The 13521-nt window shown below is 44.5% G+C and overlaps 1 protein-coding gene across 1 annotated transcript in view; it reads left to right on the forward strand.

Annotated features, from left to right (window-relative positions):
- Positions 1-6067: 6067 nt before the first annotated feature.
- Positions 6068-13521, forward strand: part of MTPN (myotrophin) — a 55634-nt gene continuing 48180 nt past the window's right edge. The window contains exon 1 of the mRNA XM_054034208.1: positions 6068-6429. Within this exon, the coding sequence (XP_053890183.1) occupies positions 6358-6429 (72 nt within the window). The 5' untranslated portion in view covers positions 6068-6357. The remainder of the gene's footprint in view (positions 6430-13521) is intronic.

A 13521-nucleotide genomic window follows, 5' to 3' on the forward strand; every position in this document is an offset into this window, starting at 1 on the left:
TGATCCATATATTGCTTTAAGTGTGGTGATGGTGAAAAGACTTATTGTGAAAATATCATATCATCTTGTTACATTCCCTATGTGTCCAAGTCTTATTTGCTTACTGGCAAATGATTTCACCATAGTTAGAATGGCAAAGCCAACAGAGTTGTGAAAAAGAGAGCTGCATTCTATTCCAACTCATTCATTATTAGTAAAACTATGAGCTAAGTTCTTCTGATTGTTACTTTCAGCTACATTGAATAATCACACATTTTAGGATACAGACCTCCATCTCTCTCATGCAACCCTGAGGCTACCTGATGTTTAACTTAATAACAACAACAGTGTTATAGCCAATTTAGAGAAATTATATTGGAGAATGTATTGTACTGTTACTTCCCTTTTCCATTTCAGAGAGGTAGCTCAATGGACTAAGCCTCAGATTTTAAACACGTAGGTTTTATCTACCTTAGACATTTGCCCTGATTCTGCCAGTCGGTAAATAATTACCAATGTAGATGCACTGGTGCAAACCCTTAGTGCACAATTTGCACTAGTTGAGCTCATCTTGGTTTTGAGCAGGGGTAAGCTTCATTGGTGCAAATCACAACCTTGTCTACACATGTGGTTTGCACTGATGCAATTACGCCAGTGCCTGGCCACTGATCACTGAAATCCAGGTAAATTCCCAATGCAGACAAGGTCTTACACATCGTGAATATGCTTGTTTAACTCATTCCAGGGTCAAGTCATTGTTGGATCACAGAACCCCCCTTGGGAGCTGCCACCCAATGTGCCAAGACTACTTCTACCCCTGCCTTTCCTGCCAGTTCAGGACTCCAACACCCTGTCTCGCTGAGCCAGATACTCCCATCTGCTCCAACAAAGACCCAGGGTCTGAATTAGTTGCCCCAAAGCTGCAGGTTTACCTGAAAGCAGCTAACAGAAGTGTTCCTGTCTCTAACACTCTGATTTATTTGGGTTTAGACCCCATTGGGAATTGGGCATCTATTTTACCCTGTATAAAGCTTATGCAGGGTAAACTCATAAATTGTTCGCCCTCTATAACACTGATAGAGAGATATGCACAGCTGTTTGCCTCCCCAGGTAGTAATACATACTCTGAGTTAATTAATACGTAAAAAGTGATTTTATTAAATACAGAAAGTAGGATTTAAGTGGTTCCAAGTAGTAACAGACAGAACAAAGTAAGTCACCAAGCAAAATAAAATAAAACGCACAAATCTATGTCTAATCAAACTGAATACAGATAATCTCACCCTCAGAGATGCTTCAGTAAGTTTTTTCCTCAGACTGGACACCTTCCAGGCCTGGGCACAATTCTTTCCCCTGGTACAGCTCTTGTTCCAGCTCAGGTGGTAGCTAGGGGATACCTCATGATGGCTCCTCTCCTCCCTTTGTTCTGTTCCACCCCTTTATATATCTTTTGCATAAGGCGGGAATCCTTTGTCCCTCTCTGGGTTCCCACTCCCTCCTTCTCAATGGAAAGACACCAGGTTAAAGATGGATTTCAGTTCAGGTGACATGATCACATGTCACTGCAAGACTTCATTGCCCACTTGCCAGCACACATGTATACAGGAAGACTTACAGGTAAAACACAGCCATCTGGAGTCAATTGTCCTGATTAAAGGGAGTCATCAAGATTCCAAACCACCATTAATGGCCCACACTTTGCATAATTATAATAGGCCCTCAGAGTTATATTTCATATTTCTAGTTTCAGATACAAGAGTGGCACATTTATACAAATAGGATGATCACACTTAGTAGATTATAAGCTTTGTAATGATACCTTACAAGAGACCTTTTGCATGAAGCATATTCCAGTTACATTATATTCACTCATTAGCATATTTTTATAAAATCATATAGACTGCAATGTCACAGTCATCTCTTCATTTTTCCAAGATAGATAAACTCTTGAAGAATATGTAATTCCCTATATGTAGTCTTTTACTGAAATTTGTAGTACAGGAGTTTCCTTGGTGCAGCCTTCCCCCAAAATGCAAGTCTCAAGGAATCCACTGGAAGAAAGAGCCATTCACACAGACGCTCTGTGCCACATTGGTTCCTGGGAAAGACTTCATCCAGGAACGCTGATACTGGCTGCTGTGCCTGAAACTTCCCTCATCACATTGTGGTTTTCACAGCACAGGGAGGCGAGGCACAAAAGTTAATACTGCTCTGTCATTAATTTTAATTTGGAGCCTTGGTTCCCCAAACCTTCCATGTACAGATCCCCAACTGCTTGGAGGGGCTTCCATGAGGTGTTGGAGAAATGGAAAATTATGTCAGAAGCAGGACTTCCTCCTCCAGATTCCTTGGGTGAAGGCCTAAGTGATTTTAGCCCTTTCTACCCACAGAGATGGAGGGGGTGATTTGAACCTGTACTTTTGTAAACCTGAGATAGTCAAAGCAGTCTATAGAACATATTGGCATCTACAAATGATATTGATACAGAAGAGAATCCAAGGCTGCAAGAATACTTGTTTCACGAGATGATGCATAAGTCCACCATACTGATTTAGAGTTTGATCCTGCAAACCCTTACTCACGTGAGTAGTCTCATTGATCTTACTGAGACAAATTATGTGAGTATTGATACACTCAATTTGCAGAATCAGGCTCTTATTTAGTAACTGCTTCACTAAGGCCTGGTCTACAGTGGGGGGGATTGACCTAAGATACGCAACTTCAGCTACGAGAATAGTGTAGCTGAAGTCGATGTATCTTAGGTCGACTTACCTCGCATCCTCACGGCATGGGGTCAACTGCCGCCGCTCCCCCGTCGACTCCGCTTCCGCCTCTCGCCGTGGTGGAGTATAGGAGTCGATGATTTATCGCGTCTACATTAGACGTGATAAATCGATCCCTGATAGATCAATCACTACCCGCCAATCGATCCGGCGGGTAGTGTAGACGTACCCTTAAGTGATAAGTTATGGGGCATTAGGCATTGCCCAGGATTACAGGCAGTGAGAAGCAGCACCAGCCCAGGGAAGCACATGGACGTATTCATTTCTATTTCAAGGAAGTAGAATAACATCCTTCTCTGCTGCAGGAGGGGAGCACAACTACTCTTATACTTCTTTATAAGGTGCAGCCCCTTACTTAGGGATTCATGGGCCAGTGCAGAGAGGGTGGAGCCATGGCCTCATCTCATCCTGGTCCCCTTTGTTGTGCCAAACACCCTTGTGGGAATAGAGTGAACAGTTCTTGACCTTTCAAATGCAATTCTGCCCTCAGAAAAGGGAGGAGAGAAGAACATTTTATACCCCCTCCTTCCCTCTCTCTATGCATATTATATTAGGGCCAAGCAAAATTGGACCCTATGAGTTTATTTCTAAAGTGATTTAGACGAGGGGAGTGAATTTCCAAAGGATAAGAATAAATTTATTTCCAACAGCAACAAACTCTATTCAATCATGTCATCAAAGATTCATGCAGCTGAAGAAAGAATTTATGGAGACAGGAGCTATTTCCATTTTCTATGCTGCTAAATTATGGGTTCAAATTGATGGGAGAAAAAAAATCTTTGTTCTGACCATTATGAGGTGATACAATTGCTCGATGCACAGCATACAGAGAATACTTCAGAGTTTCCTCTCCAGTGATTTTAATGGGAGACAAAGTGTATCAAATCCATTAGAAACGTAGCAAACTAACAAAAGAAAATAATTATGTTCCCCAGTTTTCACACCGGTCACTCCTAGAACTCCGGTAACATTTTAATAACCATACTGAATTTAGAGTGGTGTTAAGAGTTTAGTGTATTATTTCCTGAGTTGGTTTGATCTCTCTCTCTTGAGAAAAGGATTTTACATGAGATTGTATTTTGCATTTATGTTTGTTTATTACCTCTAATATAAATATTGTCTTTAATGAATTTTATGGTGCTATGGCTCGAGGTAGTATATGGTAGGTTTCTTCCTTGACCAAACAGATGTAGTTCTCCCTTGAACAAACAGGACTTTTAAAATAAAGCATGGAGGGGTACAAATAGGTACTGTGTCTCCTGCTTTTTTTTTTTTTTATTGGATAATTAAAACAGTTGGATACTCTTTGATTCTAGAAAATGTGAATAATTTATTGTGATTATTTTATTCCTTCCTACCTTTATGATTTATTTATTTGTTGAACCATATTCTTGCTCTTTTTTGACCTGATCAGCTAGTCAACGTTTCAGGGCCCTTGGGGTGTTCTGGTTGGAAGTAGAAATTGATGGAATCTGGTATTTTCTTTGATGTAGTTTTATTTACAAAGAATGTACAAAGTCCTGTCTCTGAACACAGAAGGAATCAAATAGCAGGAAATGGTTTCAGTTGCTTGTTTTTAGTACCACAAACACCCTTTTCAGCCTGCACCCTGAACCAAAAACTGGTCACCCACCAGGGTGATCATTGTGCTTTTAGCTGCTCATTTAGGTAGTCTCTCTCTCTCTCTCTCTCTCACTTTCTCAGTTATTCTGTTCTGCCTTCCTTCCCACCCCACATACCCCCTTCTATCCAAATAATACTCAGCCAATACTCCTGGGCAGGTTCACAAACTCCTTTTGTCTTAGGTGGGAATTTTCACTCAACTCATAACAAGGTTCCACCCAGCTCATGACAATATAAATAAAAAAGTTATTTAAGCTAGATACAGTATTTATATTCAACAAAAGTGAAATTCACGCCTGTGCAGAGGCCTTTGCACCACTTAAGTAACCACTGAAGCCCTCAAAAAAGGGTGTAAGTGGGACATAGCACAAGGATGAATTTAATAACATCAGAAGTAATGGGGCTGGAGGCAAAGCAGCATTAACTTCTGGCACACCCACTTACCAACCTTCTTATGCCTTGCCTCAGCACCTTTCTGCTGCCTCCTCCAATCTCATGGGGGATATATGAGCATTTCCCATGCTTCTTCCACATAGTCAACCTGCTACAGTCCCTCTAATCAGTGCTCCCCAATTCTTATCTGCCTGAAGTACATACACAGACACCACCTCATACATATAAACTACTTGGTTTCAATAATCAGTTAAATTTACAAAGTGACAACTTATCACATAATTTCTGAAACACAAGCACTTATATTATGTTCAATGGTGTAGAAGGTGGTTTCTATAATAGGTAGACATAATCCCAGGCTATAAAGAGTTTAAAATCCATGAATCAGACTCTGTAGATCTGGGCTGTCCCCCATACTCTGTCATGGGCAGAACCCTATGCCATGTGGGTTCACTTGCAGGATCCTGCCCTAAATTTTAGACTGGAAGCAACAATTGAGGGACAAAAGAAATTAGAGGGGAACTAGACAAGGATGTAAATATGATGTTGGTGTCACTCTGTGCACAATTTTAGGTAAGTTTTTTTAGTTTACATTTTAAATAGTTCACTGTTGTAGACTTTGTATCAAGTATCTAGGAGTCTCTTGGATGAGGTTTAGGAAAGTGGCTGGTTTGAGCAGATTTTTTGAATCTGCTCCAGATACCAGAGGCAGCATAGAAAAGAAAGAATTGGGTTTCATTTGCTACTTCTTGGATTTTATAAACTTCAGTTGTCCACAGAGTCTCTTTAGGGAAATCGGACATATAAGTCTGGGTGTTCTAGCAACAACAAAAGAGATTAGCATACTTTTCAGCCTTTCTTTATTTAAAAAAAAATCAGGAAAGGGGGTGCAAAACCCTTTTCCCTTGTAGCATGAAGCCATCCTCTGCAAACAGGGGCAAAAGCTCTTGTTCCCATTTCTGAACCTTCCTCTATTTTACCAGTCTGCAGCCATCTCTGCCCCTGCTTTTATGTCCTCATTTTGCTCAGGGAACAACCCTCTGTCAGCAAATGAAGACGGGGTACAGCAGGGGCTTCAAGGGTGTGCGTGGTGGCGTTACAAGGAAGCAAGAACCTGCGCGGGGAGCCCGCGGAGTTTAAGAACCCTGATTCCAGCCACACCACTGCGACAGGCGTTCATTCGATCAGGCTTCCGAGGCGCATGCTCAGTTAGACAAGCCAGAGTGGCCCGGAGGCGCATGCGTAGTTTAGTGGCCTTTCTCTGCTGGGGTGGAGGGGGCTGGGCTCGGGCTGACCGATTGAAAACCGGAAGCGGAAACGCTGCGTGTAAAACCGCTTTTCCCTTCGGTTAGGCGGATTCCCCTCCCCCTTCTCGATTCCCGGCGAAAAGCGAGAGCTGCAGGCCCGGAACGTTGTAGTATAACCGCCCTAACTGCCGCTCGCCCGGGTCCCCTCCCCTAGGACAGCGAGAGCCGGCCAGAGAAGGGTCCCTCCCCCGACCTGAGCAGCGCTGCCCCTCTCCGTGTGGGTGCTGGGCCCTCGCCGCTCCCGCCTTCCCGTGTCTCTGTCAGGCGGCGCTATGTCTGACAAGGAGTTTATGTGGGCCCTCAAAAATGGAGACCTGGATGAGGTGAAGGACTATGTGGCCAAGGTAAGAGTCGGGCGGGGCCGTGATGGGGAGCAGCGCCCCGGCGGTGCGCTTGGGTATAGCGGGGTGTGTGTGTGTGCGAGAGAGAGAATAGGCCGCCTCTGCCCCCACGTTGCCAGGGGCCGGGCTGGGCTGGGCGCTTGCAGGGGTGATAGCGCGGTGCGGGTCGGGGGTGTAACAGGCCAGGCGGTGGCGGCGAGGATCGAGCGGGGCTGGGAGTTGTTTGCAGCCGGGCGCGCCGCGCCCAGAGGCCGGGAGGAGGGAGGGAGCCTCGGGCCACACGCGCGGGTGGGGAGGTGTCAGTGCCTGGGGGCTGCCCCCCAACCCCCAGGTAGTGGCGGTAAGTCCTGCCCAGGGAGCTGAGGGATAGCTCGGTGCTGGGCTCTCCTGGCTTACTAGGACTGTCTCTGTGGCCTGGGGCTGGTCCCGCTCCCGATCGGAGTATCGGGGCCCCAACAGTACAGCGGGAGCAGTTCTGATCTACTGGGCATGGTGCTTAGATCCAGGAGAAGGGTAAAGGATTCTTATGACAGGGTAATAAACATCTGTGTAGTTACTGTCAGGCCTTTCTGCCCTGAGCACTTCAGGGGATGAACTCTGCCCTCAGGCCCTTGCAGCTACCATTGAGGATTGGGAATTGCACACATTGTGGGGGGAGGGAATTCTGCCTTGACAAATCTTCCAGATGCTGTGGGAGGTGGATATGCTCCCTTCCATCTTGGCAGAGATGATTCTAGCAGAGTTTCTCAAACTCATAGCATGGACCTGCATCTTACCGTGTGTTGCAGGCCATCTTTCCTCCTGACAGTTGCTTACACTGAATACTTCCCTAATATTACATGTATCTTTATTGTATTACAGGCAATCACTTTTTTAATTTATTTGAAAAAGGTAATTATCTTTTGCTGATTTATCTCCTCTTAACTAGAAGTAGTCAGACACTAGGTCAGTTTGATTTCTTTGTTTCTAGTAGCTTTTGTAGGCCTCCAGGTTCTTCTTTTCACTGAACATCCAGCATACCTGCGAAAGCTGTTAAAAGGAGCCAGCACTGTGTGAATAGAGAGCTCTCCATGGACCGCTATTTGAACACTGTGAAGAATGTCAGATATAAATTGATGCTATGAGATGCTTTAGCCATCTCCAACATTAGGAGCAATCTTGAAATGGAAAGTAACTAACATGGGGGGAGATCTATTTTATTTTATATTTCTGCTGCTGATTGAAAATGGTGTATTCCACCTCAATTTGAAGCCACCTTTATTTTCTGTATTGAGTGCTTCTGATAGAGCAGACTAGCTAGTGATAGAAAGACTTAATAGATGTAACGATTCCTTCTTTCTCCCCTACCTATTAGGTGTGTCCACCAGATTGTTGTGAGGAATTACACTTTCTTCTCTCTCTCTCCCGACACACAGTCTGCCTCTTTGATTCTCTTCCCCCTGCTTATGAAACTTCTGTCTGCTGCGGCCCATTACTTTCCCACCATTAGTATAGTGTAGCCCTCAGAATCACGTAAACTTCATATTGCTGTAGCAGAGATTCCCACTCTGCATGGGAGAGTGCTTTTTACTGGTGGTGCACTCAGAATACTGAGTACTACTGTTCCATTTTCTCCCCTTAATCTCACTCTTAGTGACTTCCCTCAGCACTTCTGAAATACTTCCAGTTGCCCTACACAAAACCATCCTTTGTTCTAGTTTGTTGTTGTTCTAATCTTAACTATGCACATTACCTCTAATGTTGCAGTCTTGTCCTTTCTTTTCATGTAAGGAGTTCAATCTTCTGCCATGTTAATAACTGATTAGTAAATGTTTTCATGCCCTGACAGAAAACTATAAGTAATCATGAAAGACAAGGGTCAGGGTGGGCTTCACCAGTGAGGTACAGAAGTAAAAGATTGTTGAGCATCTCAGGCTCCTCTCCACTCGTGGCCCTGTAGGCTTTAAAGATTCAGTACCCTGGATGTGCTGTTCTTTCACATCAGCCACTGGGATGGCTATTAGGTGTTCAATATATCTTAAATTATACGCTTTCATTTTCTGCTTAGAAGTGAGAAGGAGCCATGGGCCAATATTGTCATTGCTGTTGTTTAGCTGAAGTGTAGCAGCACTAGATCACCTGTCTGCATACTTGGAAAGACAACACTACATTGGCTTATGTACAGTTAATATTTGGAAGGTTATTGGTCTAACTGTAAAGATCTGAAATTTTCATTATTTAAAATGAAAACTTAAATTCTGCAGAAATTGTGGGCTTAGGCCCTGTGTTTGCCAGTGAAAGCTTCCCATTGGCAAGTAAATTTTTCAAGCCTTCCTTAGTGTTTCCTTTATGCTTAACATTGTTATGTTCAGCAGTTACAGACTTTTATTTTGACTCTTCTATTTTGACTGAATCATTTTTACTAGAAATGGAGTTTTTGCTTTATTGTATAGGCCATTGGATAACAAGCAACAGCACATTTTTAATTTGTTGAACCCTTATTCCTTGGGTGTCTATGGCTAATCATTTTCCTTTTCTTTTTGGAAATGAATAGTGTCTATTGGCTTCAGATATGCCTTTGCTGGAGATTATGTGGGATGGTAAGAATTCAGTGTGATCTTCCCCCTCTTGCTTTACCCACTCAAATTCTTAAAATTCCATTGTAGGAAGGCTCCATGGAATAAGATCACTACTATTCTGTTGGGGATGGTCCTATGTGTAGAAAGTGATTCTTCCTGGGCAGAAGGGAACCCAAACAGAATGGGGAAGTGGAAGGCATACATGGGGAATTAAATATGACTATTCAAAAGAAGTGAAGGGGGGGGGGGTGGGGTTAGCTTTGTGGCAGAGCATATACAGCCTTGTATACAGTGATGAGCTCCCAAAATCCTAAGAACCGGTTTCCTACCGGGTGCTCGGTGGCAGGGGGGGTCTTCACTCGCTCCGGGTTTTTGGCGGCAGGTCCTTCACCCGGAGCAAGTGAAGGACCTGCCGCCGAAATGCCGCTGAAGACCCGGTAGGGAACCGCACAGTGAGTACAAGCCCCACATGCCTGTCTCCCCCCCCGTCACGCACCCATCTGACCCCAACCCATGTCCTGCTCCTGACTGACCCCCTCAGAACCCGCAACCCATCAACCCCCCCCGCTTGTCCCCTGACCGCACCCCTACCCTAACTGCCCCCCAGGACCCCACTCCCTACCCAACTCGCCCCACTCCCTGTCCCCTGACTGCCCCAACCCATCCACCAATACCCTGACAGATGCTCGAGACTCCCACGCCTACCCAACACCCCCCTCCCCCCCCGGTCCCCTGACTGCCTCCCCATAACCTCCGCTCCCTACCCCTCCTCCCAGCCCCGGCTGGCCCCCTTACTGTGCTGCTGTGTAAGGATGCTGTGCAGCGCTGGAGCTTGCAGCCCCACCCCCTTGCCCAGAGGTGAAAGTAAGCTGGTACGGCCCCGTATGGCATACCGGCAAGAGCAGGGGCTGGAGCCCCAGGCTCTTTAAATAGCCCCCAGAGCCCCACTGCTGGAGCCCTGGGGTAGCAGCAGTGGGGCTCTGGGGGCTATTTAAAAAGTCTGCGGCTCCTGCTGCTTCTATTGGCCCTTTCAATAGCTGCTGGAGCCCCGCCGCCACTACTCCAGGGCTCTGGTGGCTATTTAAAGGGCTGGGGCAGTAGAAGCAGGGGAGCCCTGGGCCCTTTAAATAGCCGCCAGAGCCCTGGGGTAGCGGGGGGCTCCAGGGGCTATTTAAAGAGCCAGGGCTACAGCTGCCTCTGCCCCCCCTCCGTGCCCCCCCCGGTCCTTTAAATAGCTGCTGGAGCCTGCCACTTCCCCCAGGGCTCCGGCAGCTCTGTGAGGGGGGGGAAGCAGGGAGGGGCCGGGGGAGCCTTGGCCTCCCCAGCTGGAAGCTCAGGCAGGCCAGATAGGATGACCGGAATTTGCCCGCCCCTTTAGGAACCGGTTCTACACCGGCTTCTAAATTTAGCGACCGGTTCTTGCGAACCGGCTCCAGCTTACCACTGCTTGTATATACTAAAGCATTTTGCAGGGCTAGGTAACTCTTACTTCCCCCTCTCTCTTGAAATAAACTTTGTGTCCACACAGAAGAACTCCTGTTGGTTTAGTAAAGAATTTAGGTAAAGTTGTTGAGTCTGTTATTCCAGGCTTAATCACTGGATGGATGGAAGTACTTGTGCAAACATTTTATAATAATCTTTTGCTCTATACTTATCAAAGCTTCTGTACTTTGATGGCTGAGATTGACATCCTTTCCAGGCCGGCCTGGAACATCACCCGTGTTGTTTCCCCCCTGACAGTGCTGCAGTTTATATCCTCATTTGGCAAACCATCTAGTTTACCAGCTGTAAGACAGATCAGCAGGTAGTTTGTGAAACTGAAACTCTCAGCCAGCAAAAGTTGGCTGACTGAGAGTAGTGTAATGGGAAGGTTGGAAATGGGCAACATTTTTAGGTGGCATTCAACTGGTGGGCATGGCTGATGGGGGATTCTTGGTTAGTGAACAAAGGAGGCTCAGTGGCTCAAGCTACTGTGGAGTGCAGCTAGTGGCTATGCTTCCTACCCTGTGATGGACATGGGTATAAAGAGGGCCTTGGATTGAATTAAGACAGTGCTAGTGAGGACACAAGACAAAACTAAAGCAAGTTCACTGACTTGTGTGGAACGCTGCTTCCACCCATTTATTACAATTGCTTGGAGCATAAACTATTAGGTCTTAGAATGAGAGAGAACTTGGATCTTGATTGCTAAGGTTCTCTCAATGTGATGCAAATTAACAAAAATAAAAAAAAGTTCTAAGGCATTGGTGGCTGGATCTACTCTTCTAACTGGTATATTTAAACTTCTAAACCAGTTAGAAGAACAGTACCAGCGACCTAGAACCATACATGTTGATCCACCTGGTTTAAACAGAGTTAGATTTTTTTTTCAAGAGGGGCGATGGTAGGGCATGTCTACCCTGGGGAAAACAGCCAAAGTTGGCAGGTGTGAGAGTTATCTCTATTCTGCATCACTTTAAGCTCTGGCTACACTGTGCACCTTACAATGTAAGTGTGTAGCCACTCTTTATCTCTGGGAGAGAGCTTTCCTGGCGACAAAATTAAACCACCCCGAACAAGGGCAGTAGCTTCATCAACAGGAGAGCAGCTCCTGCCAATGAAGTGCTGTCCACGCTGATGCTTTACGTCCTTAAAACTTTTGTTGTTGAAGGGGGTGTCTTTTTCACACCTCTGAGCGACACAAGTTTTAATGATGAAAATCCAGTATAGACAAAGCCTTATATTGCTCTCCTTAACTTCCCTTTAGTTGATTGTAAGAATATTGTTGACAGGCTCCAGAGGGAGCAATGTGAACACTTGAACAGAGGGAGGAAGTAAAGTCTCATAAGGGGTTTCTTGAGAGAGAACGAATCTTGGCAGACAGCTTCTCCAAAAAACAAATTGGAAAGACTGAAGAAAAAGGCATGATTTGAAAGCAAATTTAATAGAAAAAGAGTAGCAGAAAGAAGGGATAGGGTAGAGGGGGGTGGGAAGTAGGTGGAAAGGGATGGCAGGATTTTTTTAATTTATAAAAGTCAAGGATAATGGAGGAAAAAAATGAATGAAGAAATTAGTTGCTTAATTTTAGGTTATATTTTCAATTCTTTTGAGTTTCTGCTCGATGTATCTCCCTCTTCGTTCCCAGGACAAACAGAACTAAACATCATACAAGATACTGTCTTGTCTGCCTTCTTAATGCCACATACTTCTTATGTTCGGCCCCAAGTTTCAACACTTTGTGGTCTGTAACATGAGCCAAGTTTTTCTTGTGTTCAGTACACTGTTACGTTTGTACCATCCCAGTTTTCTAAGGGGATGGGAGTTGAGAAACCGTTTTGCTATTATGTAATCATGCTGGATTCTAATGGGTTGTTTTGTGGCTTTCAATATTAAAATACATTTAATTGTACTGGGCCAATGTAAAACAATTTTCTTTAGTACACAGCATTGATCATAGTGCATAATGACAGGTCCAGCAACAACTGGTATGATGTGGAGTAGTACATGTAAACTTGGTTATAATATGAGAAAAACAAAGGCACTCAAAGATGGTCAGTCAAATCATTCCCTTTTTGTTAAATCTGTTTGGTTGTGGATGGCAAACTCAGAGTAGGACATGAATGCAGCAGTAAGGGAGCATCAAGCAAAGCCCTGCAAATGAGTATAGGAATGGACTATAGAAAAGTTAATACTAACCAGAAAAGCCCTGATAAAAATGTAAATGAAAATGCCTCCAAAGCCCAGATGGAGATATATTAATTTAGATAGAATATATAGTCTAAAGGAATTAACACAACCCTGTCACTGTCCAACAATAATCATCGTTAAACTGGGTTTGGTATACAGAGGCCACAGCCTGCGTAGTACCATGGCATACACATTGTTGTATCTTTACCTATTTTTCCTTCTTTTCTAAAATCTTTTTATTAAAACCTTTGAAATGTAAAGTATTAAATAATGCTTTCATTTTTAATAAAAGAAAGGGAAGAAGGATGTTATCTGGAGAGAGTTTTTTAAAAGGGGGAAGGGAAAACCTTGTTGACAGTCTCTTAAATGATGGTAACTGTCCTTTTTGGGAAAAGAAAATAAATTAGTTGGTATGAGCTGGAGCAGTTGCTGTTGAAGTCTTTTCATCCCAGTTGGTGGTTATGATTCAGCTGGAGGTGATCAGGATGGTGATGTTATCTGGCTCCCTCTCTCTGGCTTGGCCTGGTCAGGATATTTCTCAGGATCAGGTTGATGAAGGCCCGAGGTCCCCGGAAATGGTGGTGGTGTTGGCCATGATAGCAAAGCTTGTTCCGGTAGTCTCTGTCTGTTCTTCCCCTCTGCTGTTCTTTTGTATGTGACCCACAAAATCTTTCTTTTAAGGACCCCAAAAGGATGTGATGATTGAAATGGACCATCCCCTCATTATTTTGTCCACCTATTGCGCCTACTATCTGACATCAGTTTTATTTTATTAACTTCTGGCTCCATATCATTTGTTTTTAACATGCATAATTTCAACAGTCCTTGGAGTCTATCAATGTTGCCTTTTTGGTTTCAGCTAATTCAGTTT

Source organism: Malaclemys terrapin, chromosome 1 (genome assembly GCF_027887155.1).
Source record: "Malaclemys terrapin pileata isolate rMalTer1 chromosome 1, rMalTer1.hap1, whole genome shotgun sequence".
NCBI lineage: Eukaryota > Metazoa > Chordata > Testudines > Emydidae > Malaclemys > Malaclemys terrapin.